The 26,152-nt window shown below is 67.0% G+C and overlaps 3 protein-coding genes and 3 non-coding genes across 7 annotated transcripts; 3 read left to right on the top strand and 3 right to left on the bottom strand.

Annotated features, from left to right (window-relative positions):
* Positions 1 to 48: 48 nt before the first annotated feature.
* GTF3C2 (general transcription factor IIIC subunit 2) lies at positions 49 to 9,125 on the bottom strand. The gene is made up of 18 exons (XM_038133521.1): positions 8,831 to 9,125; positions 8,373 to 8,688; positions 7,312 to 7,603; positions 6,841 to 6,935; positions 6,469 to 6,546; positions 6,113 to 6,211; positions 5,677 to 5,904; positions 5,348 to 5,459; positions 5,153 to 5,270; positions 3,427 to 3,458; positions 3,100 to 3,229; positions 2,437 to 2,581; positions 2,047 to 2,208; positions 1,564 to 1,651; positions 1,329 to 1,457; positions 1,034 to 1,165; positions 773 to 880; positions 49 to 670 (listed from the first exon to the last, which is right to left on the bottom strand). The coding sequence occupies exons 1-18, from the start codon at positions 9,108 to 9,110 to the stop codon at positions 464 to 466; spliced, it is 2,751 nt and encodes a 916-aa protein (XP_037989449.1). The 5' UTR covers positions 9,111 to 9,125; the 3' UTR covers positions 49 to 463.
* A 193-nt stretch (positions 9,126 to 9,318) lies between these two features.
* LOC119699979 lies at positions 9,319 to 9,482 on the top strand. Its single transcript, XR_005256626.1, has one exon. It is a non-coding gene; the product is annotated as a U1 spliceosomal RNA (small nuclear RNA).
* Positions 9,483 to 10,541: 1,059 nt separating this feature from the next.
* On the bottom strand, positions 10,542 to 10,705 carry LOC119699975. Its single transcript, XR_005256622.1, has one exon. It is a non-coding gene; the product is annotated as a U1 spliceosomal RNA (small nuclear RNA).
* Positions 10,706 to 13,021: 2,316 nt separating this feature from the next.
* Positions 13,022 to 13,185, top strand: LOC119699963. Its single transcript, XR_005256611.1, has one exon. It is a non-coding gene; the product is annotated as a U1 spliceosomal RNA (small nuclear RNA).
* Positions 13,186 to 14,754: 1,569 nt separating this feature from the next.
* EIF2B4 (eukaryotic translation initiation factor 2B subunit delta) lies at positions 14,755 to 19,406 on the bottom strand. Of its 2 annotated transcripts, none has more exons than XM_038130413.1 (12): positions 19,097 to 19,406; positions 18,882 to 19,020; positions 18,325 to 18,534; positions 18,050 to 18,132; positions 17,760 to 17,851; positions 17,309 to 17,423; positions 16,949 to 17,025; positions 16,658 to 16,760; positions 16,340 to 16,467; positions 15,565 to 15,745; positions 15,309 to 15,489; positions 14,755 to 15,095 (listed from the first exon to the last, which is right to left on the bottom strand). In XM_038130413.1, the coding sequence occupies exons 1-12, from the start codon at positions 19,217 to 19,219 to the stop codon at positions 14,896 to 14,898; spliced, it is 1,632 nt and encodes a 543-aa protein (XP_037986341.1). In that variant the 5' UTR covers positions 19,220 to 19,406; the 3' UTR covers positions 14,755 to 14,895. The 2 variants fall into 2 exon arrangements, with proteins under 2 accessions (XP_037986341.1, XP_037986342.1); XM_038130414.1 differs by having other exon boundaries at positions 18,325 to 18,531.
* A 61-nt stretch (positions 19,407 to 19,467) lies between these two features.
* SNX17 (sorting nexin 17) lies at positions 19,468 to 25,899 on the top strand. The gene is made up of 15 exons (XM_038130419.1): positions 19,468 to 19,679; positions 21,295 to 21,369; positions 21,551 to 21,668; positions 21,945 to 22,009; positions 22,081 to 22,191; positions 22,548 to 22,638; positions 22,795 to 22,882; positions 23,173 to 23,242; positions 23,362 to 23,454; positions 23,588 to 23,791; positions 24,099 to 24,221; positions 24,333 to 24,410; positions 24,589 to 24,663; positions 24,925 to 24,966; positions 25,054 to 25,899. Exons 1-15 carry the CDS (start codon positions 19,617 to 19,619, stop codon positions 25,171 to 25,173), a joined length of 1,416 nt encoding a protein of 471 aa, XP_037986347.1. The 5' UTR covers positions 19,468 to 19,616; the 3' UTR covers positions 25,174 to 25,899.
* The last annotated feature ends 253 nt before the right edge of the window (positions 25,900 to 26,152 follow it).

The following is a 26,152-nucleotide window of genomic DNA, read 5'->3' as shown; positions in this document are numbered from 1 at the left end:
CCACAGCTACCAGCCACACCTGCCCCGGCGCCAGTACCACCCCAGCCATACAAAACCAACCTCGTTTATTCTGCACAGCTGAACACGAGCTCAATGTGAGCGACTCCACGGCTCCCTGCCCTCCCCGCCCTCCGGCGCTCGCTGGGGATGGAGGCGAGCACAAGCACAGCTCCACGCTGGAGGAGCCCACGGGGCTCCCGCAGGGTCACACCCACAGCTCAGCCCCGGACACGCACGGGTCCCACCACCCTGCCCAGCTCAAACAGTGCAGAGAGACCCTTCCAGGCCCAGAGCACGAGGACAAGTGTCCAGAGCGTCCCAGGGAATGGCTGGGAGCAGCTGTCCCCCCTGCAGATCAGGCAAGCAGCACCGAGAGGGCCCACAGCCCCATGCCAGCACAGCTGGCCCCAGCCCCAAGCCCTGCCCAGGGCGAGCACACGGCAGCAGCGTGAGGCGCTGAGCCCTACTCGGCCGGCAGCAGGGGGGGCTCAGGCGGGGCAGGGCTGCTGGCCGTGTCCCCGTAGAGCACGCTGAAGCGGGCCTGGCACTCCGGGAGCAGCCGCTGGCCCACGGCGGAGGCCAGCCCTGCCAGGCAGTGTGCCCGCACAATGCCCGCCTGCCCGCCCGACACCAGCCAGCCCTGCGAGTCCAGGTTGGGGCTGAAGCGCACCTGGGGAAGAGAGGAGCTCCTAAGGGACGGGGCTGGGGCGCTGGGACTCTGCTCTGCTCTGGGGCCAGAGCGCTGGGCTGGGGCTCACCCTGGCCCCCTCACCTTGTGGAGGGCCTCCAGCTGCAGGCGGTCAAGGCTCAGCTCTGCCTTCAGCTCCTGCACGTGCATCCGGCGCATGGGCTCCCGGCTTGGAAAGTTCTGGAAGCTGCGCTGCAAAGGGGGGGCACCACCTTGGGCTGCGGGCCCGAGGCAGGAGCACTGCATGCACCACGACCTCAGCCCTGCCCGAGGTAAGGGGCTGCCCCGGCAGCATCTCCTGGCCCTGCTCATGGGCTGGACCCTGGCTGCCGCCTGCCCTCCTACCAGGTCCGTGTCCTGGAATCGGATGTAGCTGCTGGCTGCCATCTCGCTGTAGCGCTGGGTCCTGGGCAGGCCCTGCTCGCTGCACCCGGGCCCCTCAGGGCTGCACGGCAGCAGGTCAGCTTTGTACACGGGCTGTGGGCGAGAGGCGGCTCAGGGCAGGGAGGACACAGATCCTGCTGCTCTCTGCAGACAGGGACCAGCAGGCACCAGGGGGACAGACGCCCAGGACACTGCTCCTGTGGTCCCCCTGCCCCTGCTGGCCCCGTGCTGGGCCCCCAGCGCCATGGTCTCTTACAAATCTGCGGTCCGAGGAGCGCTTGATGTTGAGGGGGTTGACAGCCAGGTCGGGCAGCACCGCTGCCACCAGCTCGCCGGTGATGTCCCCCGCAGCCACTGTGTTCAACCAGTCCGAGCCAGAGATGCTCTGCAGGGACAGAGGGCTGGAGGGCACGGCGTTCCCACCACAAGCCTGGGCCCCAGCCGGGTCTGACCTGGCCACTGGGACACAGCGGCCCTGCACTGGCCCTTACCCACACGGTGCCCTTGCGAGGGGCCACAAAGTAGGCCTTGAAGCCCAGGTAGCCGGCGTCGATGTAGTGGATCCCACAGAGCCCGTACCTGTGGCGGAAGGGACAGAATGAGGCCAGAGATGCCTGACTCTGCTGTCACCAGGGATATGAGAGCCAGGCACGCCCACCTCCCCACAGAACTGGCCCAGGGCGAGGGGGCTGCTCCTGCTCTAGCAGCATGTCGTAGAGTCCAGAGCAAGCAGAGGCCAAAAAGTCCCTGAGCTCCCAAACCCCCTCAGCAGCACGCCTCTTGCCCAGCCCAGGGGCAGGCCATCCCCTGGCCCACCCTGCCTCTGCCTCAGGGTGGCACGGCAGCGGGGATGCCACGCTTTGCTGCTGCGGTGTGACACAAAACAGGCAGAGCCTGCCCCTGCCGCGGCACAGCTGGACAGTCCCAGGGAAGCTGGAGCAGGCGCTGGCAGCAGGACTGGCCCCGGCACTCACGGGGCGTAGCAGTTGTCCTGGGCCACGGTGATGCCGTTGTAGGGCAGCAGCCAGGCCACCTCGGTGCTCAGGAAGCGCTTGATGCTGTTGATGGGCTCGTAGAGCCGCCGCAGGTCCCAGAACTTGATCTTGCGATCGCTGCCCACCGTCACCAGGAAGTTGCTGAGAAGCAGGAGAAAGGCAGCACTGAGAGCCAGCACGGAGCCGTGCCCTGGCCCACCGCAGGGCCCGGGGCTCAACTGCCCTCCGCCTGGAAAGCCCAACCCAGCCCTCTGCAGAGGGCCGAGCACCACTGGCACCACGGCCTCTCGAGCCCTTCCTGACAAAAGAGCTTCTTCTGCAGGAGGAAGCTCCTCTCCTGGCAGCATCTGCGGCTGCTCCTGCCCTCACCTGTCAGCTTTGCACCACTCAATGCTCCGGACTGCCTGGTCATGGGCTAGAAAGCACTGGAAAGGGTAGAGCTTGAGGGAGGCGTCCGGCTGGTGCACGCACTGCAGCAGGGATTTGGTGAGCAGGTTCCACACCGCCACAGTGCCTGTGGAAAGACCTGTGGCCATGAGGCACTGCCACTGGCACGGGTGCTTCAGCAGGGCACCAGCAGCAGCACAGGCAGGGCTGTGGGAGCTGCAGAGCACAGCAGCCAGGCTGGAGCTGGGGCTGGGGCTGGGAATGGGACAGGACACAGGCAGGACTCAGCAGCAGCACAGGCAGGGCCATGGGAACATGGTGGCCAGGCTGGAGCTGGGCTCCAAGCAGACAGCATGGCAGCAGGGCCTGGCAACACAGCACAGAGCTGTGGATCATCGCAAGCCTAGCAGAAAATTCCATCCAGGCAAGCTCGACAGATGTGGACAAGCCCAGAGCCACAGACAGGGACAAGCAGCCTGGAGGCATGTCTGAACGACAATAGCCAGCCCAGAGAAGCCTCCCCCTGGCCCAGGGCTGGGCAGAGGATCCAGCACCGGCTGAGGCTGAGCAGCTGAGGCTCCAGTGCCTCTGCCAGGGCGAGGGCTGCTCCCCAAGTGCTGCTGCAGGGCACAGAAAGAGACTCACCGTCATAAAACCCTGCTGCCAGGTGATGGTGGGGCTTGGAAGGCATCCAGGAGACACTGAAGCACTGCCCACACTCAGATGCATTACCTGCCTGCACAGAGCCCACCTGAAGCGTGGCGATGCACTGCACCTGGGGGCAAGGGAGAGCCCTGGGTCACAGCCCTGCACCGGCGCCAACCGTGCCCCGAGAGTGGGATGCCTGGGGTGGGAGCACTGCTCTGCCTCTCCAACGCTCTGCAGGTGCCTCGGCTCCCCAGGCTCTGCCACCTGCACGCTGGGGGCTCGCTGGGGAACCTGACAGGGATCACCACGGCAGGGAACACTGACCTTGCAGATAAGGTGCTTGTGGAGGGACCCATCTAGAAGAGAGCAGAAGGGGGTCAGGGCAGGCTTTGGCTGTCCTGGGAGCTCGCTGCCTGGAGCCTGGATTGCAGCTCCTCACGGCCCTGGCCAGGGCTCCCAGTCTCTGTCCCGCCATTCCCCCGGAGCAGTGTCCCCAGCACAGCAGGAGCTGAAGCACAGGGAGGAGCAGGCTGGTGGCACAGCACCCCCAGGAGTCAGGCCTGCCTCTGTGCTGGAGGAAGCAGCCCCTGAAACATGCCACAGGCAGAGATGATGTGCTCCTGCCCCACCATGGCCGGCACCACAGCTGAGGTGACACGATGACACACAGGGGCAGACCTGACTCTGAGCCCTCCAGGGAACAGCTGTGCAGGATATCTGCTCCATGGCTGACAGCACTGGAGCAGCCAGGCAGCACTCCTGGGGAGGGCAGACCGCAGAGACCCTACACCCAACAGCTCAGGGCAGGATAGCCACAGGACCACCCCGCACCAGAGAATCTGCCCCTCCAACAAGAGTGCTGGACCTGTCCCACATCCATCGGGGCTGGGCTCCCTGACTCCCAGGGTGGCTGTCCTCCAGCACAGTGAGCACCAGACAGGCACGTCTCAGCCTGGAGCCTGGCAGCCATGGGGGGAGGCCTGGAGGAGCTGTACATCTTGCTGGGCACAGCTGTAACAGCCAGGATGGAGCACAGAGACCAGACCGTGCCAGGCAGGAACACAGGGATGCGGGTCCCCAGTGCCCCAGGGGCAGCCAGCACAGTCTGGGAGCCCCAGGAGGGGCTGTGAGCACAGCCTGGCAGCGATGCTGCGGCTGAGAGCAGCGCTCCAGCCCAGCCCCGAGGCGCAGGGACCGTGCGTGCGGCCGCAGCCAGTGATGGCCGGGCTCCAGGCAGAGCTGGGGGGGCCCATCCCGACGCGCCACGGGGGCTGCGGCACGCCCGGCACGGGGGGGCACGGGGAGCCATCCCCACTGCCAGCGTGCCAGCGCTGCCTGCCGGCCACGGCCGAGCGCCCACGGCCAGCACCGGCCATCAATCCAGCTCAGCCATTACAGGCACCGTTAGCCCGAGCCGCCCGGCGCTCCCCGTCCTGTCCTCACACGAGGAGCGGACTGCAGGGAGCAGCTCTGGCAGCAGGGAGGTGGGGAGCGGCTGGGGACACGCTCTGCGGCTGCACCACCACACCCTGCACCCCGCCATGGCCACGGTGACGCTGCTGAGCCCCCTCCCAGTGCCCAGCTCCCGCGGGCTGCCCGGGACCTACATCCCAGCCCTGAGACAGAACCAGAGCAGCTCTCTGCACGTGGCCTCCTCCCACACAGGCTGTGAGCCCTCCTGGATGAGCCCCAGGCAAGGCTGGAGCCCTTCTCCACTGGAATTCCACAATGGAATTGTGGAAGCTGTTGGAAGCAAGGCTTCGGCACTGGGGCTTGGGTCTCTTGGCACAAAGTACTCGAAGCAGGCCCCCAGCACCAAAAAAGCAGCCTGGGATCCCACAGTATAGCTGTGGCAGATGCCAGGCTGGGGGCAGCAGGGGATCAGGTGGGCTCACCTGCCCACCATGCAGCTCCCAGGCTGGGCACAGTCCTGCTGGCAGCTCCCCAGCACAGCAGGCTATGAGGTGCCCAGCCCGGGGCTGGCAGCCCCACCCTGGCACGGGTGGAGGAGGGCCAGGGCGCCCCTGCTCGGCGGTGTGGCTCTTCCTACCTTTTACCTGGGTTGTCTTGGCGTGCTGCAGGGCCTCGGGGTGCGGCAGGGCGTACACCACCACCCTGCCATCCGAGAAGGCAGCGGCCAGCAGGCCCAGCCGGCTCATCTGCGGGTGCTGGGGATGGACAGATGGGCTCAGGCACGGGGTCACCTCCCAGGAGCCTTGGGGAGCAGCCCCTGAGCAGCACTCACCATCCGGGCTGCAGTGGGGGGCTCCCAGGCACCGCTGGGGCAGAACTTCATGTCCCACACACAGCCGTAGTCAGCAGCGATGGCATAGGCCAGCCTGGGTTTGCTGGGAGAGCTGCGGGCGTGAGTTTGGCCATGAGTAACACGGCAGCTGGTGCCCAGCAGCTCCAACACGCTCCAGGGTACACCCCCAGCAGAGCTGGCCGGCAGCACAGCCTCCTCGGGGTTCAGGCTGCGGCTGGTGGCTCTGGGAGAGGACAAGCCTCCCCACCCAACAGCCACGGAGGGACCCAGAACCAAGGCAGGCCCCAGCCCCAAGCCTGGCCACTCACCCCTGCTCCGTCTGCAGCGTGCCCAGGTCCCAGAGCTGCAGGAGGGCAGGGCCCGAGTGAAGCCCAGACACGCTGTGTGTCTCCTCCATGCTCCTGTGGCAGGACACGGCCACGTACTGTGGGGCCGCGGAGCCCTCGGGGGTCGGGCACCACGCCAGCGCCCACACCGGGCCGCCCACGAAGAAGGAGACGTCCAGGCGCTCCGGGTGGGGCTGCAGAGAGCTGAACCTGTGCGTGGCAGAGGGGTGAAGGCTCCTGCAGGGCTGGGCCAGGGGCTGGTGGCACCCCAGGGCACAGTACGGGCCGGCTGCCCAACCCGTGGGGTAACCCCTGGTCCCAGACAGGCCTGGGGACACCCTGACAGCCACTGCCACGCCAGGGGGACAGCCTGGCAGGCAACAACCAGCCTGCTGGCCTGGGGACACCCATCACACACCTGTTCAACCTGTACAAGGCACCATCGTCCTTGATGCCCTCACGCTGGATGGAGAAGAGGGGAGACTTCTCCTCTGCCGGCAGGTACGGGGCAGCCTCGCTGTGCAGGCACACGTGAGAGCAGCTCTCCCCACCCCTGAGCCCTGACCCAGGCACCCCAGCACCATCCCAGCCTCCACACAGGCCCCGCTGCTGGCCGTGCTGCTCCACAGCCAAATCCAAGAGACCCCCAAAGCCCGCAGCAGACACGCAGAGGGGTGTGGGAGCACAGGCCACCCATGCCCTTGCTCACCCCAGCCACTGCTGGGACCTGCCCCCTTTTCCTTTGGCCCTGCTCCCTCCCTGCGGCCAGGGTACCTGTCAGAGAGGCACGTCCACCTGTGTGCCACTGGGATCCAGTCAGGGAACTCCCACTGCGAGTGCTTCTGCTCCCGCCTGCAGGGCATGCCAGACTCAGCCACGGCCCTGCACCTGGCACGTCCAGCCCCCCGCCCCACAGCCCCCCAGGGCACGAGCAGCACCCCTGCCTGCATGCTGTGGCACAGCCTCCCCTTGTGCAGCACAGCCCCTGCCCTGTGCAGCCCTCCCGACCCACTGTGCCCCACGCCAGCAGCACAGTGACACGGCATGTGCTCCTTCACCCCGGCACCTGTGCCTGGGGTGGCACCAGGACACACCCACGGCTCCCTGCAGCCCCCCGAGCCTCGAGCACCCCGAGCCTCCACTCACAGGCTGCAGGTAAGGCTGGAGCTCTTCTCCACGGGGGCCATGATGGAGTTGTGGAAGCCGTTGGGGGCGAGGCCTCGGCACTGGGGCTTGGATCTCTGGGCACAAGAGCAGACTCAGAGCAAGCCCTGAGCCCTGGGGGACTGCCTGTCCCAAAGGGACCCACCGCAGCCCCCGAGAACAGAGCTCTCCCAGCCACTGTCAGCATGCCACACTGGGCTGAAGACACACAGCCCCCCGTGGGAACTCCCGGGAGGCCAGGACCCCTTCAGGACCTGCCTCCACCTCCCCCTGCTCCAGCAGGAGCACAGGCACTGCTCCCTCTCCCAGAGCCCCCGCTCCATCACCCAGGGCTGGCCGTGTGCCTCCCCCTGTGCCGCCTGTCCTGCCCTGGCAGCAGGGCCCCCGAGGGCCAGCGGGGCACTGGAGCTGTGGCTGCTGGGACCCAGGCAGAGCCCCAGTCCCTGCCCTCACCCCCGCGGCTGCCGTCCTGCCGCCGTGCCCCCGCGGCGCCTCCAGCTCTGGCTCCGATGCCTCGCTCGACAGCGCGTCGCTGCCCTCCTCCTCTTCCTCCTCCTCCTCCGCCCGCAGCACCTCCTGCGAGGGCACGAAGTCAGCGTCCCGCGCGGGGTCGTCGCTGTCCGCGTCCTCCTCCCTCCTCCTCCTGCGGCGCTTCCTCTGGCCGCGCTCGGGCTCCGGGGCGGGAGCCGGGGGCTGGCCCGCGGGCATCAGCTCCTCCGCCAGCTCCTGCAGGTACAGCAGAGCCCTGCGACACCAGGGCGGCGCCTGCAGGTGAGCAGCAGCACGGCGCGGGCGGGCCAGCCCTGCCCTCCCTGCAGGCAGAGAGCCTGCTGCAGCCGTGCCTGGGCACAGCCTCCCCCCGCCCTGCGCTCCCTGCGGCTCGCCCTGCTACCACCAACAAGCTCCTCCTGCTCTGTCAGCAACCAAGGAAATTCCTCCTGCCACAGGCAGCTGCTGCGCCCTGCCAGGGGCTCCTGGGTCCAAACACATTCCCTAAAGTGGGAAAGGATTGGTCTGTGAGGAATCAGTACGTCCCACCAGCAGGAGACAAAGTCCCACAGGACAGGCACTGAGACCCTCCGGGGAGACAGAGATCGTTCAGTCGTGGAATCAGGGCATGGTTTGGGTTGGAAGACTCCAAAGCTCATCCTTATCCAACCCCCTGCCATGGCCAGGACACCTTCCACTAGCCCAGGCTGCTCCAAGGCCATCCAGCCCTGAACATTTCCAGGGACGGGGCAGCCACAGCTTCTCTGGGCAACCTGTGCCAGGGCCTGCCCACCCTCACGGGGAGGGATTTCTTCCCAACATCCCATCTAGCCCTCGCAGTGGGAAGCCATTCCCCTGTGTTCTGTCCCTACAGGCCCTCTCTAAGTTTTTTGTGTGCCCCTTGCACCGTAAGAGGCTCTAAGATCTCCCGGGAGCCGTTTCCTATCCAGGCTGGGCATTCCCAGCTCTCTCGCGTGTCTCTAGAGCACAGATGCCCCCGGGCCCCAGTTGCCGCCACCACTTACACTTTGGCCGCCCTCCTCTTGGGCCGCCCGCCGCGCGGGGTGTCCGTGCCGTCCCGGTCCTCGCTGCCGCCCAGCGCCTTGTCCCCGCGGATGGGCTCCGGGGCGCGGGAGAGCTCCAGCAGCAGCACCTCGGCCTTGCCCTTCCTGCCGCGCCGCCCGCCGGCCCGCGGGGCCGACACTGCGCCGTTGGCGGAGCTCTCGCCGCGCCCCTCCGCCGCGCCGTCGGGGCTGGCCCGAGGCCGCCGCGGTTTCCGCGGGGATTCCGCAGCTTCGCCTCCATCCGCACAGTCCGGGGCTGCCGCCGGCCGCTCCTCCCCTGCCGCAAAACGCCGCGGTTAGCGCCGGGACGCGGCAAGGCCCCTCGGCACGGCTCGGTGTCCCGCAGCACCGCGCACGGCGGCACCGCCTCGCACCGCGGGGAGCGCCCCCGCCTCGCCGCGCCCGCCCCCGGTACATACGGAGCGCTCTCTGTCCGCCCTCCCGCTCCCCACTGCGGCTCCGGCTCCGCCCGGCAGAACCCGATCGTCGTCCCGGCCGCTCCCGGACACTGCGCTCCCGGCACGGCGGCCCGCGGGCGGCGCCTGACGCCATCGGGGGCTCCCGGAGCCGCGGCCCCGGTGCGGGCCCCGCCGCCAGCACCGAACCGGAACCGGGGCCGGGCGGGTCGATGACGTCACAAGGACGCGACGAGCGTGGGGTGGGCCGGGACTTGAGGCGGGCCTCAGGAGGCGTGTCCATGCAGATGAGATGGCGCCGCGCGGCATGCCGGGGCGCAGCCCGCGCCAAGCCCGCGCTGTCCCGGCGCGTCCGCGGGCTTGGCGCGGGCCGGGCCGTGCGGGCCGGGCCGCAGCGCGGGGCCGGGCGGGAGCGGGGCCGGGGCGGGGCTGGGCGTGTGGTGGCGAGGCGTGCGGCGGGCGGGGCGGCGGGGCGGCGGGGCGGGGCGGGCATACTTACCTGGCAGGGGAGACACCATGATCAGGCAGGTGGTTTTCCCAGGGCGAGGCTCAGCCCTTGCACTCCGGCTGTGCTGACCCCTGCGATTTCCCCAAATGCGGGAAACTCGACTGCATAATTTGTGGTAGTGGGGGACTGCGTTCGCGCTCTCCCCTGGTCGCGCTGGTTAATGACAGACTGAAGTAAATGCGTGTGTATGCTCTCATGCTTCCCTGGTGCTGAATCGGCCCTTCATGGGTTTAGCCGTGGCCCACCCCTCGTTCTGGTGGCTGGAAGAGCAGAGCCCCTCCTGGGCCGACCCAGCCGCGCTCGCTGGTGCCGGAGCTCGCAGCGCCTGGCACCGAATTGGCCCGGGACACACGGAATGGCTGCAATGGCCTCTTGAGTCACGCTTTCAGAAATTTTGGATTCTAGCTGAGCGTTAGAGCCCATTCCAATGGAAGTTAGACACAGCGATGATAAGTTAATCATTCGGTGCTTAAGCTAAAGCTAATTGTTTTCTTACGCGCTCCTTTAGAGGAGGAAGTGTCAAGTGAAGCATTACGGGAACAGATTGACACCAGACGGACAGCGCCCAGCGCCCGGACTCTGCCAGTCCATCGGGAAGCAGGGGGGCTTGGATTGTGCCGGAGGGGCACACAGACCTGAGGAAGACCTTCCTGACTTCATCCCTGGGACCCCCGCCCCAATTCGAGACCAGTGACCCAATTCGGGAGAAGAGCTGCGCATGCCTGAGGGGCTATAACCTCATTTTAATGCAGAGCGGGGATGGGAGGTGCCGGGCTTGTGCATATGTATTCTTTTTGGGAAATAAAAAGAAGGCGAAAATCCCTGTGCGCTGCGGGCGCGCATTTCGGGAGCGATCCCCGTGCCGCCCGCTGTCGCGATGAACACAGCGCTGTCTAATTGTGACTGGCCGGGGCTCTCTGTCCCCGTTTGGCTTTTAACGATCCACTGCGGGAGCGCGGCTGCAGCCGCTGCGTGGCCGGGACCCTGCGGGGCTCGCAGGGCAGAGCGGCTCGGGGACAGCCGGGGATCCCGGGCGCCTGCGGGAACCGGCCGGCGGGTCCCTGACGGGGGGCTCGGAGCCGGGACGAGCCCGGGCTGCGGGGAGAGTGTGCGGGGCGAGCGCAGGACGGGCTGGGGGCAATCCGCCACAGCACCGCGACAACGCGATCGGTGTGTTATTTCAAATCTTTCTTTGACCACTTAGACCAGGGGAGAGCGCGAACGCAGTCCCCCACTACCACAAATTATGCAGTCGAGTTTCCCGCATTTGGGGAAATCGCAGGGGTCAGCACAGCCGGAGTGCAAGGGCTGAGCCTCGCCCTGGGAAAACCACCTGCCTGATCATGGTGTCTCCCCTGCCAGGTAAGTATGCCCGCCCCGCCCCGCCGCCCCGCCGCCCCGCCCGCCGCACGCCTCGCCACCACACGCCCAGCCCCGCCCCGGCCCCGCTCCCCGCCCGGCCCCGCGCTGCGGCCCGGCCCGCACGGCCCGGCCCGCGCCAAGCCCGCGGACGCGCCGGGACAGCGCGGGCTTGGCGCGGGCTGCGCCCCGGCATGCCGCGCGGCGCCATCTCATCTGCATGGACACGCCTCCTATCGGCTGCACGGCTCCGCCTACTGCCTTGCTGTGATTTGCATGGCCACGCCCTCTGCTCAAACCCCGCCTCTGGCCGCGCGCTCCTGTTAGCGCCTCCTGGCGGCGCGGCGGAGCGACCCCCGCCCGGCCCGGGCGCGACCGGAGCCCGAACGGAACCGGAGCGCGAACGGAACCGGAGCCAGAACGGAACCGGAGCCAGAACGGAACCGGAGCCCAAAGGGAACCAGAGCCCGAACAGATCCAAACCCTGAACAGAACCGGATCCCGAACGGAACCAGGTGCCAAACTGAAACAGATCCCAGACTGAACCAGATCCCAAACGGATCCAGACTCTGAACGGAACAGATTCTGAAGGGAGCTGGATCCCAAACAGATCCCGATCCCGAACAGATGCAGTCCCCGAAGGGAGCCAGGGCCGGCTCGGGAAGCAGGCTCGGCGCTGTCTCCCGCCCGGCCCAGAGCGCCGCTGGTCACGGCTTGTCCCCAATTCCGATGGCTTGTCCCCAACCCTGACACCTCCTGGGCTCGGTGACAGAGACCAGGACGCCCTTTGGGGTGGGGTGGCAGGGTCCCAGAGATGGGGACGCCCTTTGGGGTGGGGTGGCAGGGTCCCAGAGAGCAGGACGCCCTTTGGGGTGGGGTGACACTCTTCTCTCTGCCCTGAGGGGGAGCAGCGCCGCCTTTTCTGAGCCCCGGAGGGGAAAATCCAGCTCCGAGGGGAAATGAGATCCCGAGGTTTGAAGGGAGCTCTGCGGGTTTCCAGCTGCTCATCGGCGCCTGCAGACAGAGCCGGGTCCCACGATTCTCACCGGGAAAAACGCCAGGCACTTGGTTTTGGAATTTTAAAAGGTTAATAGAAATAAATTGCTGTAAAAATAGCAATATAATGAGAGTAATAAAAATGTGGACAATTAGGATTTAGGACAATGTGAGACAATAAGAACAAAGAGTTACCGACAGTCCGGGTGCCTTTTCTGGGCAAAGCAAGCCCCAAAAAGGAGCCACGTGAGCAGAGGATCAACCCTTCAGAGCAGCAGCCTGTGGATATTCACACCCCTCATCCACGAGGCACCGATTCCATTGCAGCAGAGGATTCTGGCTGGGCAGCGTCAGCTTCTCCCTCTGAATCCCGGCGGCTCCAGGGCTGAGGAGCAGCAGGAAGTTCGTTTCTTCTGATAAGGGGGCAATGAACTCCTTTTCTCTGGGAGACTGAGGTGTCCTGTGGCTGCTGCCCGCTGCGAGCACCTCGCTCCTCTCTTTGAAAAATACCCCACGTCCACGGTTTCTATTTTAACATTACATTGTAACCTAAGCCTGCATTTGATGAAATTAAAGCAGCGGAACTTTCTACCCTGCACGCACAACATTCATCCGAGGATTCGCCAAGAGCCAACCGTAGAACGCGCATCTTTCACGCTGCCGCCCCGCGCTGAGCCCGGCACCCGCCGCTGCCCGCGGCGAGCTCCCGCGCAGCCCCGCTGCCCTGCCGGTGCCTCCGGTGTCCCGGAGCCCGTGTCGCTGTCCCCGGCGGGGCGAGCCGGCGGCGGAGCTCTCGGTGTCCGTGAGCCGCCCCCGGTGACCGCGGCCCCCGCGCTGCCCCGCGGCTCCGCTCCCGCCGGCGCCCCCGGGCCGGAACCGGGCCGCCGCTGCTGCGGCTGCAGCCCGGTGCGCTGTGCTCCGGCACCGAGCCCCGGCAGCGCGACGGACCGGGACACGGACCGGGACCGGACCGGAGCGGGACCGGACATGGACACGGACTCGGACCAGGACCGGGACCGGGACACAGACCCGGACCGGCAGCCGGTTCCGGCCAGCGGGGGGGGCGGGGCAACGGGGAGCGCGCGGCAGAAGCGGTGCGGGGCCGGTAGGTGGGCGTGTCCATGCAGATGAGGCTTTGCCGCGCGGCATGCCGGGGCGCAGCCCGCGCCAAGCCCGCGCTGTCCCGGCGCGTCCGCGGGCTTGGCGCGGGCCGGGCCGTGCGGGCCGGGCCGCAGCGCGGGGCCGGGCGGGAGCGGGGCCGGGGCGGGGCTGGGCGTGTGGTGGCGAGGCGTGCGGCGGGCGGGGCGGCGGGGCGGCGGGGCGGGGCGGGCATACTTACCTGGCAGGGGAGACACCATGATCAGGCAGGTGGTTTTCCCAGGGCGAGGCTCAGCCCTTGCACTCCGGCTGTGCTGACCCCTGCGATTTCCCCAAATGCGGGAAACTCGACTGCATAATTTGTGGTAGTGGGGGACTGCGTTCGCGCTCTCCCCTGGTCTTGCGGTATAACGATAGATTAAGCCAATTATTAAAATGAGGACTGTACTCGAGAATACTAGTTCTGTTCCTGCTGTTTTCCATTTCGAACGGAGCTCGACCCGCGGGCTGAAGCGCTGGCGGGCACTGCTCGCCCTGATGGGACAGGGCAGTGCACACCCGGCGCTGCATCGAGGACAGGGCGAGGGACACGGGAGCCGTGGATCTCGGACCCCGGGTGTAGGAGGCGACCCGTGAGGGGTGTGGGAGTCCCTGGCAGGACGGGGAAGCAGCGAGGGCAGTCCGGCCGTGCTCTCGGTGTGCGGTTCCAGGATAGCCGTGGGTTCAGGGGCATCGCAGGGTGCCCTCTCCAAACAGGCCGTGCCGGTGCCCGGGAGACATATCCCCACTTTCCGCAATAACTGGGCAGCAGATCCCTAAAGGGGGCCCATGGCCTGCTGTCCTGGAAGCCGGGATGATCCCAGCCTGTCCCACGCCGTGTCTGCAGGAGCAGGGAAACACCCGGGTGAAAGGGAACGGGAATGGGAACGGGATGCTGCTCCGTGAGCACTGTCACCGCCGGCCGAGTCCACGAGCTCAGCAGGACTTCCAGAGAGCAGGAATTTGACGCACCCCGAGTGGGATGAAGTCTCTGTCCCCCCGCGAGGTCGGAGGGCTGGCCGGGACGCTAACCCGAGTCTTGCCGTCCCACCGAGGGCGCAGTCGGGCCGGAGGCGCCTCTGCACCCGCGCGCCGGAGCCCGGAGAGGCGAGGCTGGGCTGCTTCCGAACAGATGGAGATGGAGCAGGGACCGGGCGCCGAGGCCCCGTGGAGTCGGGCTTGCAACTGCGTCTGTAAACGATCCTGGCGGCTGCAGCTTGGAATACCAACCAACAACCTGTGCACACTACCTGCAGCTAGCCCTGATTACAGCTCTTCCTCCACACTCCGAAATCAAGGACAATGCGAGCACCATCTCTCCTACCACAAATTATACAGTCACGCTGCAGTGGTGATATCGCACGGGTCAGCACACCCGGGGTGCAGCGCCCTGCCCGATATCAGTTTCTTCCCTGCGCTGTGAGTCCGCAGCTCCGCACGGCACGGCTCGGCTCGGCACGGCCCGCGCATGCTGGGGCAGCGGGGTCTTAGCGCGGGCTGTGTCCCGTCATGCCGCGCGGTAAAATAATTTGCATGGCCACGCCCCATGAGGAGTCCGCTGAGCACCGCCCCGGCCAGAGTAGCAGTGAAATTTACATGGCCCCGCCCCCGGCGGCAGGCCACGCCCCCGGCGGTCCGGGAGCCGCTCCGGTGTCGGTGCCGGTGGGGCACCGCCGGTCGCGCTTCCCCGCCCCGGGCATCACCCGCCGACCGGCCGGCCCCGCGGGGCAGGGCCCGCTCCGGGGCTGGTTCCAGCGGCCGGGGCCACAGGGACCCGGGCTCTCCCCCACCAGCCCAGCTCGGGGCTCCGCCCGAGCGCCACCAAATCTCCGAGGAGGGTAAGCGAAGGGCCATGGCCACACTGTCACGGCTTCCCCACAGGAGGGGCCGAGGGACAGGGAAGACTCGTCTATGCTGCAGCACGGAGTGGAAGGAGAGGCCCCAAGGAAGGTGCAGAGCTGTGCCAGTGGTGACATGGATGGCACGGGTGCCAGGGCTCTGCCACACCACAGATGGCACACACAGCGTACTGGGGCCTGGTTTATTAGTGTCCATGCAGCTGCTCTGACTACTGATCCACATTCTTCACGCGCAGGACCACAGGCACTGAGGTGCAGGGGATCATGCCCAAGTCTGTGATGACCAAATCCACCAGGTCTGGGGGCGTCACATCATACACCAGGTTAAGAAGGCGCAGGGACTTGTTCTCTGCCCAGCCCCCAAGCTGGGCCTGGCCCTTCCGGAGCACAATCAGGTCATCAGGGTCATCTGCAGAGAGCAGAGAAGCAATCGGCATCGGGGGAGGGACAGCACCTCTCCATCCTGCCCCTGGAGCAGCACACACCCCTGCCTGCCAGCTGCCCTGCCTGCAAGTCACCCCTTGCCCAGAAGAGGCACGGCAGGGCCGAGCAGCCTGTCGTAGTCCACAGCAGGGACGGGGAGAGAAGGTCCCAGCTGGGAGGAAAGGGACAGAAGCCATACCCAGCTCATTGGAGACAAAGGAATCTGTCTGCACCCGCTCGCAGAACTTGTAGGTCTCGCAGCAGACCAGGACGGGCACGTTGTAGGCCTTGGAGAGCAGCGCGATCTGCGAGGTCCCCACGCGGGACATGACAGAGCCGTTGGCCAGCAGCGCGTGGGCTCCCAGCAGCACTTTGGACACCTGCCGGGGAAGCACAGGCTCCGTCAGCACCTTTGGCCACGCCGCAGCCTCCCTGGCCCGCGGCACGGCCCTCACCTCGGGCAGCACGTAGGAGATGGCGTTGATCATGACGTAGGTGCAGTGGATGCCGCGGCGGACCAGGCGGCGCAGCGTCTCGCGGCCCTCCAGGCGCGGCCGGCTGTCCACCACCACCACGCGGAACGCGCCGCCCTTCTTGGCGTGGGCGTCGCACAGCGTGCGGTTCACCAGGGAGGAGCTGCAGGGCGCACGTCAGGAGCTGCCCTCCCACCAGAGCAGGCTCCTGCCTGGCCACGACGCCACCCTCATCCTCGGGAACGCTGCCCTTCCCGAACCCTCCTGCCACGACGGCTCCCCGGGCGCGCCTCCCTCTCTTTGCACAAGGAAGCACCCTGGCAAAGGTGATGTCTCGGCCCTCAGACCTCCCTGTCTGTGACCAGCACCAGGGACTCTGCCACTCCACGCCCCCTCCCAACGCTCCCGGCCTGCACTGGCCTCCTGCCCCTGCTCCTGCTCTGCCCAGCATACACAGCATCCCTGGACTCCTGCTGCAGCAATCTCTGGTTCTTTTCCCCAGCTCTACTTCTTGGGACGCACACTCCTGTATTTTTGCTTCCCAACATTTGACTTTGTTGCAGTTTGTTTAAACATGAACAACCCTGGCTGGTCTGTAAGTGCCCTGGGGTGGAGGGAGCTGTGGCTCTGGGGTTCTTGGAATCCAACTTCATAGCAGGAAGGACATTGCTGAGCCCTGTGCAGGACCAGCACAGCCCCACCTCCCACACTGCTCCATGCCCTCCTCCCACCCGCGGGATCGACTGCCTGTGCTCACCATCCATACACCAGTATCACGTCGTGGTCGTTGATCTTCTCAAAGGCAGACCTTGAGATGGCCTCAGCTGCCAGGACAATCTTCTCTCGCAGGTATTTGTCAATCACGTCCTGGAGCTTCTCCTTTGCCTGGGGAGAGACATCACATACAGACTTTGTTGCTCTCAGCAGCTCCCTGATTTGAGCCGGGTGGGGATCAGGCTCTGCTCCCTAATAACAAGCTTTCAATTCCACTGCAGCGCTGTTCTGTGTCTGCATCCCACCCCTGCTCAGCTCCTTCGCCCAGGGCTGGAGCCTGCCACCGAGCAAGGCCACTCACCTCATCCTCTCTCAGGGTGTCAGGCAGGCACGATATCTCCTTCTTGAGGAACTTGATGGCATTGCCCATGCTGGCTGAGAGAGGCCGGCACTGGTTCAGGAAACTGCAGAAGAAATGGGCTTAGCTCCAAAGCAGCCTGGAGGGCCAAGACAGGGAGAGGGAGGCTGGGCAGGAAGGCAGAGGCCCAGCAAAGTCAGCCAAAGTTTGGGTGGACGCCAACCCAGAGATGTGAACAATGGCCCACACTCTGTGGAGCTTTGGTCCCTCGGCTCTGGCACTGGGAGCCCTCACCTGATGTGTGGCTTCAGCTTGGCCACCAAGTCCCGTGACAGCTCCTCATTGGGGGGAGTGGAGTAATCCCGGATCAGCTGGGACAAGAAGAAAGGGAGTATAACCTCAGGGCACCCCGCCTGACAGGCTGCACTCGGGGCACACACGTCCTGCACAGCCTGACACGCTGCCTGGAGGGGCAAAGGGAGCTCCAGGGACTCAGAACAGCAGTGGCAGCGCCACAAAAGGGCCCTGCCGTGGCACGACCCAAAGGAAGAGGCTGAGGATGACTGGCCACCGATACAGCCCCAGCAGCCAGGGTACAGGAGCACACTGCTGCACGCAGCACAGTGCCCCTGCTGCCAGGCAGCTCTCGGGTACCTGTTTGAAGACTTCGAGCAGCGCGATGCAGCGGGCGTTGGAGCCATTGATGATGCCCTGGGAGTACTGGAGCCCGAGGCGCACCACTGCTGGGTGGATCACTGTGGAGGGGATGCTGCAGGGAGCAGGGCGGGAGCTGTCAGCACCTCTGCAGCCCAAAACACTCAACATTTATGAGCCCCAGCCCAACAACCCAAGGGACAGCCCAGGAAGGGGGCTGGCAGTAACCTGAGGAGCCAGGCTCTCCCCACAGCCACTTCTCCTGTGGCCCTGCACTCTCCCTACAGGAAAGATATTGGGCTGCCCATAGTGCCACTCCCCAAAGCAAGTGGAACATCCCCCAGCACTCCATCAGGGGTATCCCACATGCAGTACTGTGACACCCCTCCTGCAGAGGCATTCTGCAGCCAGGCAAGCCGAAGCAGAGCCCTGGGCTGGGGAGGCCCTGTACCTCATCTGCTGCGTCAGTGGCTTCTTCCGGCTGTACTGGTGGAGGTGGGAGAACAGGTTGACCTTGGTGCCATAGTCCTGCCTCAGAGGTACCTGCAGCCGAGCGTTGTGATGGCTCACCCGGTGCTCTGCTCATTCCAGGGCCACCAGTCACACCCAGCACTTGCTCAGGGCATGCAAAGTTCCCCTCTGCCCTTCAGAGAGCAGGCCCTGGTCCCACCATGTGCCCCCCAGGCCCTCTGCAGCACAGCTGCCCCAGGTGTGCAGCCTGTCACCCGGTCCTCCTCCTACCTGCTGCCTCTCCAGCTTCTTGGCCAGTTTCCTCTGGGCAGCGGGGTCATCCACCTGCACGTGCTCCGGCAGCCGCTTCACCACTGCAAGGACAGCTGGGATGAGGCCAGGCTGCTTTGGTGCACCCCCAAATTCGGGGAAGGCAGGGCAGCACCCAGGGACAGGCAGAACCCAGAGCACGGATGGACCACACGGGCATCCTCTGCGTGCGCCCACACCACAGCCCCCCATCCTGCTCAGTCACCCTCTGCCCCCCGTGGTGCTGACAGCCTTACTGGACTGGGGCTCGGTGGGGCTCTGCCGGGGCTTGGCCGTCGTGGCTGCCTGGCTCAGCTCCGCCTTCCTGGCCTGCTTCTGGGCCCGCTCAGCCTCCTGCTTAGCCCGGCGCTCCGCTCGCAGCTCTGCTTTGCTCTTGCCCGCCGCGGGTTTCTCGCCGTCACCGGGGCCATCGGCCGAGGCAGGGGGGGCCGTGGGCTGGGCAGCTGCTGCGGGGGAGGAAGGGGGAGCCTGTGCCCAGTCTGGCCGGGAGATGCAGCCCACTGCGAGGGGCAGCCCGCGGCAGGGAGAGCCCTCCGGGCCCTCCAGGGGCTCCAGGCGCTCGGCACGGCGCAGCCGGCACCGCACGCCGGGGCAGCGCCGCGCTGCCGGGGCAGGGGGCTGCGCTCTCCACGCAGTGCCCACGCAACGCGGCTGCCCGGGGGCCCGGAGCGGGGCTACACCCCAAGGTTCCCGCTGGAAGACGCTGCCGGCTCCGGGCGCTGCCAGCCCGGGGCAGCCGCGGGCCCGGCCCGGCGCTGCCCGGCTCGGGGCTCGGCGGGACGGCGGCGCTCACCCCGCGGCTGCCCCGCTTCGGGGGGCGCGCCCGGCTCCGCGGGCTCGGCCGACGGCCCCTTCTCGCTCCTCTTCTTTTTCTTCTGCTGCTTCTTCTCCTTCCGCAGCTGCAGCTTCTCCTCCCGGGAGAGCTCCGGGGCCTGTGGGCACACACCGTCAGGCGGCGCCGGCCCCGCTCCCCGGCCCCGGCCTCGCACCAGCCCCGGCCCCGCTCACCTGCGGTCCCGCCGCCGCCGGCGCGGCTGCCTCGGGGTTCCCGCCGGGACTGACGGCAGCGCGAGCGGGGCCGCTCCCCGCGTCCCGGGGCCGCTCCCCGCGCTCGCCCTCGCGCTCCGCCATGGCGCCGCCCTCAGCGCCCCCTGCCGGCCCGGCGGCGCCACGTGACCCGCGGCGGCCGCTCCCCTCCGTGACGCGATGACGTCACCCCCGGTGCGGCCGGTGCGCTCCCGGGGGTCCCTGCCGGCCCCGCCCCCGCCCCCGGCCCGGCGCGGTCCCGGCCCGGCCCTCGCTGCGGGCGCGCCCGCGGCCCCGGCGCGGCGGGGCGCTCGGGGCGGCCCGGGCAGGGCAGCGCGGCCCGGGGCGGGCGGAGCGGGGCGGGCGGAGAGCGACGGCCCCGGGCGGGGCGGAGCGGGGCGGCCCTGGGGCGGGCGGTGCTGCCGGCCGCGCCATCGCGGGGAGCGCTGGCCCGAGATGGCGGCGGCGGGAGGCGGGTAGCGGGGGCGCGCTCGGCCCGGCCATGCACTTCTCCATTCCCGAGACCGAGACCCGCGCCGGGGAGGGCGGCGCCGCCGCCTACGTGGTGAGCGGGGCCGAGGGAGCGGAGCTGTCCCGCAGAACGGAGCCGCCCCGCGGAGCCGAGTGGGTGGCGCGGCTCCTCGGCCCGGGCGCGGTGCGGCCCCGGTGGGGCCGTGCGGGTCCGCAGCCCCGGCGCGGTGGCGGGTCGGGATCAGGACCGGGACCGGGGCCGGGCGAGGCGGGCAGGTCCCGGCCCGCCGCCATCCCCGGCCGGTGCCCTGTGCGAGGGCCGAGCAGGGATCGGGCCCCGCCGCCCCCGCGCCGCCGGATCGGGCGCGGGAGGTCCCCGGAGCAGCCCCGGGATGTCCGGACCTTGCCCGGCCCGGGCGCCGCGGGCGGGGGCGGGCAGCCCGCTGGGGCCCCGTCCGGTCTCATCCCCAGCTCCGGCTCATCCTGGCCCGCCCGTCCGTCCGTTTGTCCCGGCTTCCTGTTTTGGTCCCTGCGCCCTGGGCGCCTCCGGAGAGGAGTCGGGGGACGCTGCCGCCGGCTGCCGGTGGCTCTCGAGTGCCCGGACCCCTTCCCGGGGCCGGCAGAGCCCCGGGCTGGGCGGAGGGTCCGCACCGCTGCCCTCGGGGTAAGGGTGGGCAGCCCTGGGCTCCAGGACCCACGCTTTCTCCCCGTGCTGAAATCCCTCTCCAGGGGTGCCCGCGGCCCCCGCGGTGGGGCACGGTCGGTGAGCGGTGATGGAGAGACCTGGCGACCCGCATTAGCTGCGGTTGCTCAAGGGCCACGGGAGCAGGCAGCCCTCCAGGCATTTCGTCCTTGTGACCCCCCTGCACTTTGCCCTCCGCTGTTGCCGAGGCTCCTCAGGCCTGGGGGAGACCTTGGGGACAGCCTTGGGCAGCCCGGGGGCTGGGCAGGAGCTGTGGCCTGATGGAGAGCCCTGGTTTGGGCAGGTGCGGGTGCTGCCGGTGCCGCTTCTGTCCCTCCCGGTTCCCCGCAGCAGCCCCGAGCACTGGGCTGGTGCCTTTGGGTGGGGAGGTGCCGGTGTGAGCCCCGGCCTGGCTGGGCTGGGCTGGGCTGGCACCTCTGCTGGGCCCTGGGCAGGGCGCTGGGGGCATCCCTGGGAGGCTGAGGCCGGGCTGCCATGGCTGGCTGGGGGCTCATGGCCATCCTCTCGCCCTCCCAGACAGTGCTGTGGGGTGGCAGGACATGTGAGGACAGTGCCGTCCCTTGGGAGGACGGTGCTGTCCCTTGGGAGGACTCTGCCTACGCTGAGGTGCCGGGAGCTGGACCATGGAGGTGCCGGGTGTTCCCTGTGTGCTCTGCAGTCACAGCTGTGCTCTGCCAGAGCAGAGGGGGCTCAGCCAGGGTCCCGCTCCTTGTGAAGCCCTGGCACTGAGGAGGGCTGTCCCTGCGTGCTGGCTTGGGGACGTGTCTGCGGGGCTGCAGCGTGGCTCTGTGCTCCCCGTGGCTGGGCAGACGGGGTTAGACCTGCCCGGAGTCCAGCGGGCGCATCTCTTGGATGTGCTCATGTTGCCTCAACGATTCTGACCGTCTGCCCTCCGGCAGGGTCCTCAGGAATATTGCCTTTTCCCGGGTGCTCCCTGGCATCCTGGGCGGCTCCTGGGGTTCCTCCACCTGGCAGCTGCTGGGTCTCACTGGCCTCTCTCCTGCAGGCCTACAACATCCACGTGAACGGGGTGCTGCACTGCCGGGTGCGCTACAGCCAGCTCCTGGGCCTGCACGAGCAGGTACGGGGGCACCGGGCTGTCCCATTGCATCCGGGCTCTTGCGTGCTGCTGGGCTCCACGCGGATGAGGGATGCTGGCAGCTCTCTGCTCCTCTTGCCAGTCCCTGGGGATCAGCGAGGGTGGGGATCAGGGCGGCCCCTGTCCCTCTGGGGGCTGCTGCAGCCCTCTGCTCTTGTCCCAGTTGAGGAAGGAGTATGGCGCCAACGTGGTCCCAGCCTTTCCCCCAAAGAAGATCTTCACGCTCACCCCAGCAGAGGTAGAGCAGCGCCGGGAGCAGCTGGAGAAGTACATGCAGGCTGGTAAGCTGGGCCTGTCCCATGGCCCATGGCTTCCTCCCCGCCCTGCTGCCTTCCCTGCCATGCCTCGTGCACTCCCCGGGCAGCGCTGGCATTGATGGCCTTGTCCCCTGGGTGCCAGCTCCTGTCCCAGCCCCTGCCCTGCCCTGGCAGAGCGGGGCTGTGCAGGGGGCTCCCTGTGCAGTCTGAGGGCGAGCTGAGGGGCTGCAGGAGGGCCAGGCTCAGGGTGGGTCCCTGCCCCTTCCCCCGGACGCCTGACTGCTCGTGCCCCTCCCGCAGTGCGGCAGGACCCAACGCTGGGCGGCAGCGAGACCTTCAACAGCTTCCTGCGCAAGGCGCAGCAGGTGAGGGGCACAGCTGGGGCCGGGCCCAGGCTGTGTGAGGGCTGGGGTGCCAGCGCTGTTTCTCTCTGCAGGAGACGCAGCAGATCCCCACGGAGGAGGTGGTGCTGGAAGTGCTGCTCTCCAACGGGCAGAAGGTCAAGGTCACCATCCTCACGTCGGACCAGACAGAGGATGTCCTTGAGGTGCCAGAGCTCTCGTGCTGGCTGGGACCAGCCCTCCTGCTGCCCTCTGGGGTTTCCCACATGCGTGGGGCTCTCCCAGCCTGATAGCCCCCCCTGCCCTCCCCTGCCATCTGCCCACCCTGGAGCAGGGCTGACTTGGTGGGGCTGGGAGCTGAAATGGGTGTGCTGCAGGGTGTGTCTGGGCCCAGACTGACGTTTGGGGTCCCCTGGCTGTGTCCTGGTTGCAGGGAGCCCAGGCCTGGCCACAGGGCAGCAGAGGTGCTGCCTTCCTGCTGCTGGGAGGCCCCAGAACGCACATGGGCTGGGTCTGCCACCATGCTGGGACTATATCGGGACTATCCTGCTCTTCCTCCCAGGCTGTGGCCTCCAAGCTGGATCTGCCAGATGACCTGGTTGGCTACTTCAGCCTCTTCCTAGTGAGAGAGACCAAGGATGGAGCTTTCTCCTGTGAGTAGAGCCCCCTGTGGTGGGACATGAGCTCTGCCCCCTGCCTGGAGCAGGGCTGTGTGCCTGGAGCCTGCCCGGGGTGGGGGGCACAGCTGGTGTTGGGGGCTAGGGGCTCCTGCTGCCCGGAGCTGCTGCTGAGCCGGCATTTCCCCGCAGTTGTGAGGAAGCTGCAGGAGTTTGAGCTGCCCTACGTGTCAGTCACCAGCCTGCACAACCCCGAGTTCCAGATCATCCTGCGCAAGAGGTGAGCGAGGCCGTGGGGCAGCACTGGGGTGGTGCCCAGGGCTCCCTGTTCCACAGAGGGACCCTCCCCTCCTGCCACTGCTGCCCACCGATGCTTTGGCCCCCAGGAACACATCTGAGCATCCCTGACCCTGGAGCATGGGCTGCCCTGCTGTGCTCGTTCCTCCTGTCCCGCGGCAGGCGGTTTAGATGGGGAGCAGGGCACAGTGACTGCCGGTTGCCAGCCCACAGGAGGGCCATTTTCTCTTCACTGCTGTCAGGAGCAGGCTAACCCGTGTGGTTCCCTTCCAGCTACTGGGACTCGGCCTATGACGACGATGTGATGGAGCATCGTGTGGGGTTGAACCTGCTCTATGCACAGGTGAGGCTGGGTGTGGCACAGCCAGGTGAGGACGGACACTGCACCCCTTGGCCACAGCTGGGCAGGGGCTCGGGGGGCTCTGCTCCCGGGCACCCACCAGCCTCTGCTGCTGCTTGTAGACGGTGTCAGACATCGAACACGGATGGATCCTTGTCAACAAGGAACAGCACCGGCAGCTGAAGTCCCTGCAAGAAAAGGTCTCCAAGAAGGAGGTAGGGCAGGGTGCAGTGCCACGACTGGGGCAGTTCTGGCTCTGCACCAGCCCTCTCCACGTGCTCCCGGGTCGGTGGCCCGTTCCTGGCCCGGGCGGGCGGCCGTGCTGAGCACCCCTGGCCCTGCCCGCAGTTCATCCGCCTGGCGCAGACCCTCAAGTACTACGGCTATCTCAAGTTCGACCCCTGCGTCACCGACTTCCCCGAGAAGGGCTGCCACGTCGTCGTCAGTGCCGGCAACAACGAGCTCAACTTCCAGGTGCGGCTGCCCAACGAGCAGATCAAGGAGGGCAGCTTCAAGGTCACACGCATGCGGTGCTGGCGGGTCACATCCTCGGTGAGTGATGCCTGGAGAGCAGGGAGGGCTCCGGGGGGGCTGTGCCAGGCTGGGCTGGCACCTCTTCCTGGGAAAGGCGCTGGCTCTGATGCCAGTTTCTGGCCCAGTAGGCCTGGAGAGGGTGTGAATCATGCCTTGGGACTGAGGGGATCATTGGTATTGGAGGGGACCTGACAGTGGCAGAAGACTGGTGGGCACTGGGCAGGTGTCCCATGCTTGGCTTGGTGCTGCCCTCGAGCTGCACTGGTGTCTGGGGAGCTGCTCCTTCCCCTCTGGAGGCTGCCAGCCTTGGTGTGTGTCCCTGCAGGTGCCGATGAACAATGGCCCTTCGGGGAGCAGCCCAGGGAAGGCCGAGGTGAAGCTGGAGCTGGCTTTTGAGTACCTGATGAGCAAGGACCGGCTGCAGTGGGTCACCATCACCAGCCCACAGGTAGAGCTGCCTGCATGGCGGGCTGGCGGTGGCTGTGAAGGGAAGGGCTGGGCTGGGCCCTGCACAGGCTGTGGGAAGGCTGTGGGGTGCATGTCACACTTCTCCTTGCAGGCCATCATGCTGAGCATCTGCTTGCAGTCCATGGTGGATGAGCTGATGGTGAAAAAATCTGGAGGCAGCATCCGCAAGGTGAGGCTTGGGGCCGGACGATGGCTCTGGAATGGGATCCCAACCTGGCCCTGTGACTCCTAGGTCTGGACTGGGTCCTGAGTGCTCCCCTCGGGATGGGGCCAGCATCCCCAGGGTTGGTTACAAGCCCAGAGCTGGCGCTGGGGCCCGTGTGGCTAAGCTGAGCTCCTCCCTGCAGATGTTTCGGCGGCGGGTGAACGGGGCCCTGCGGCGCTCGGACAGCCAGCAAGCCGTGAAGTCACCCCCGCTGCTGGTGAGTGGGACCCTGCAGCCCTGGGGGGGACACGTGCAATCACAGGCTCTGACGTGTTGAGTACCAGAACTCACTGCCTCCAGAAGAGGCACTGTCCCCGTGGCAGGGCTGTGCAAGCCCTGCTTCCAGAGCTGGGAAGGGAAAGAGGTCCTGGACCAACTCAGTGAGCCGGACTCCCTGGGGAGGGAGGGGGGCAGGTGGAAGGAGAGGTGGGTGTTGTGTCCCATGACCCTGTGCTGCCCAACTGTGCTGTCCTCACAGGACTCACCTGATGCCTCCTGGGAGCCCATGGCCAAACTCTCGGTGAGTTGTGTGTGGGTGCACCAGAGACCTCAGGCGATGTGGGTAGGGGTGCTAGGGGTGTCCTCCTAACGTCTCCCTTCTCCACAGAGCAAGCTCACCTCTGTCAGTCTGCGTGGGATCAGCCACTCCAGCTCTGCAAACGACGTGGGTGCTAACGACTTCCACGGCAATTACGCCTTTGAGGGCATTGGTGATGAGGATCTGTAGTGCCCCTTCCCAGGACAGCCCCGGCCCGAGCAAGGGCCTCCGCTGAGGAATGTACGACCTGCAGCCAGGTTGCAATCAACGTGCCTCTCACCTGCTACATCCACCTTTCCCTGCTCCCCGGGGCTGGGAGCTCAGCCCCAGCCCGCCATTGCCTTCGGGGTGGGGGCAGCTGAACTCCTCCCGCTGCTGGCTCCAGCTGGGAGAGGGCTCCTTTGACCTGAACAGTTTGCCCGGGCAGAGCCCTGGAGCTGCAGTGCAGGGCCTGGCCCAGCCTGGGGGCAGAGCTGCTCCTGGCCCAGCTGGGAAGGCCTGGCCCAGCCCGGGGGCAGAGCCAGGCAGGCTCCATAATGCCAAATTAGCATTTAGGTTTGTGCTCCCAGACAGAGTGCAGTAAGCTGTCTCGGGGCTCCGCGCAGAGTCCCCTCTAACCCGCTCATAGACGCCAGCATAATCTAGGCTTGTAACCACGTATCGCCTGCTGCTCAGCCCGACAGAGCATTAATGGACAGTAACTGATGTTTACACACTGCAACAATGATTAAAACGGATCCTGATTGGTACCAGGCTGTCTGCTGGGGGGGTGGCTGCTGTCCCTCCCCTCTCCGTGCCAGCCCTGTGCCGTCTTCCTCTGTAGCAGAACAAGGCCCCCAGGGTGAAGAGCAGATAACAAAACTGACTGTTTAATGCTTTTATACACAATATAAATTACACCGACCAGCACGGCAACAGCCATGGAACCAGTCCTGTTCCCCCCTCCCCCCTTTTCCCCAGACCCCGGCAGAGGAAGGCTCCGGCAGGCAGAAACAGGCAGGAGGGGTGGCTGGGGACGTGGCGGTGCTGCCACACGGGCAGGGGTCAGAGCTGCCGGTCGTGACTTCACCCTGCCCAGGCAGGACGGGGCTGCTGGAGGCCCCAGTGTGCCTCTGGGCCTGCCCTAGGCCCCCGTGGAGTTGCCTGCCTGTCCTCCCTCCCCCAGGGA

This window comes from Motacilla alba, chromosome 3 (assembly GCF_015832195.1).
Source record: "Motacilla alba alba isolate MOTALB_02 chromosome 3, Motacilla_alba_V1.0_pri, whole genome shotgun sequence".
In the NCBI taxonomy this organism is placed as follows: Eukaryota; Metazoa; Chordata; class Aves; order Passeriformes; family Motacillidae; genus Motacilla; species Motacilla alba.
This window is presented reverse-complemented; position numbering and strand designations above follow the sequence as displayed.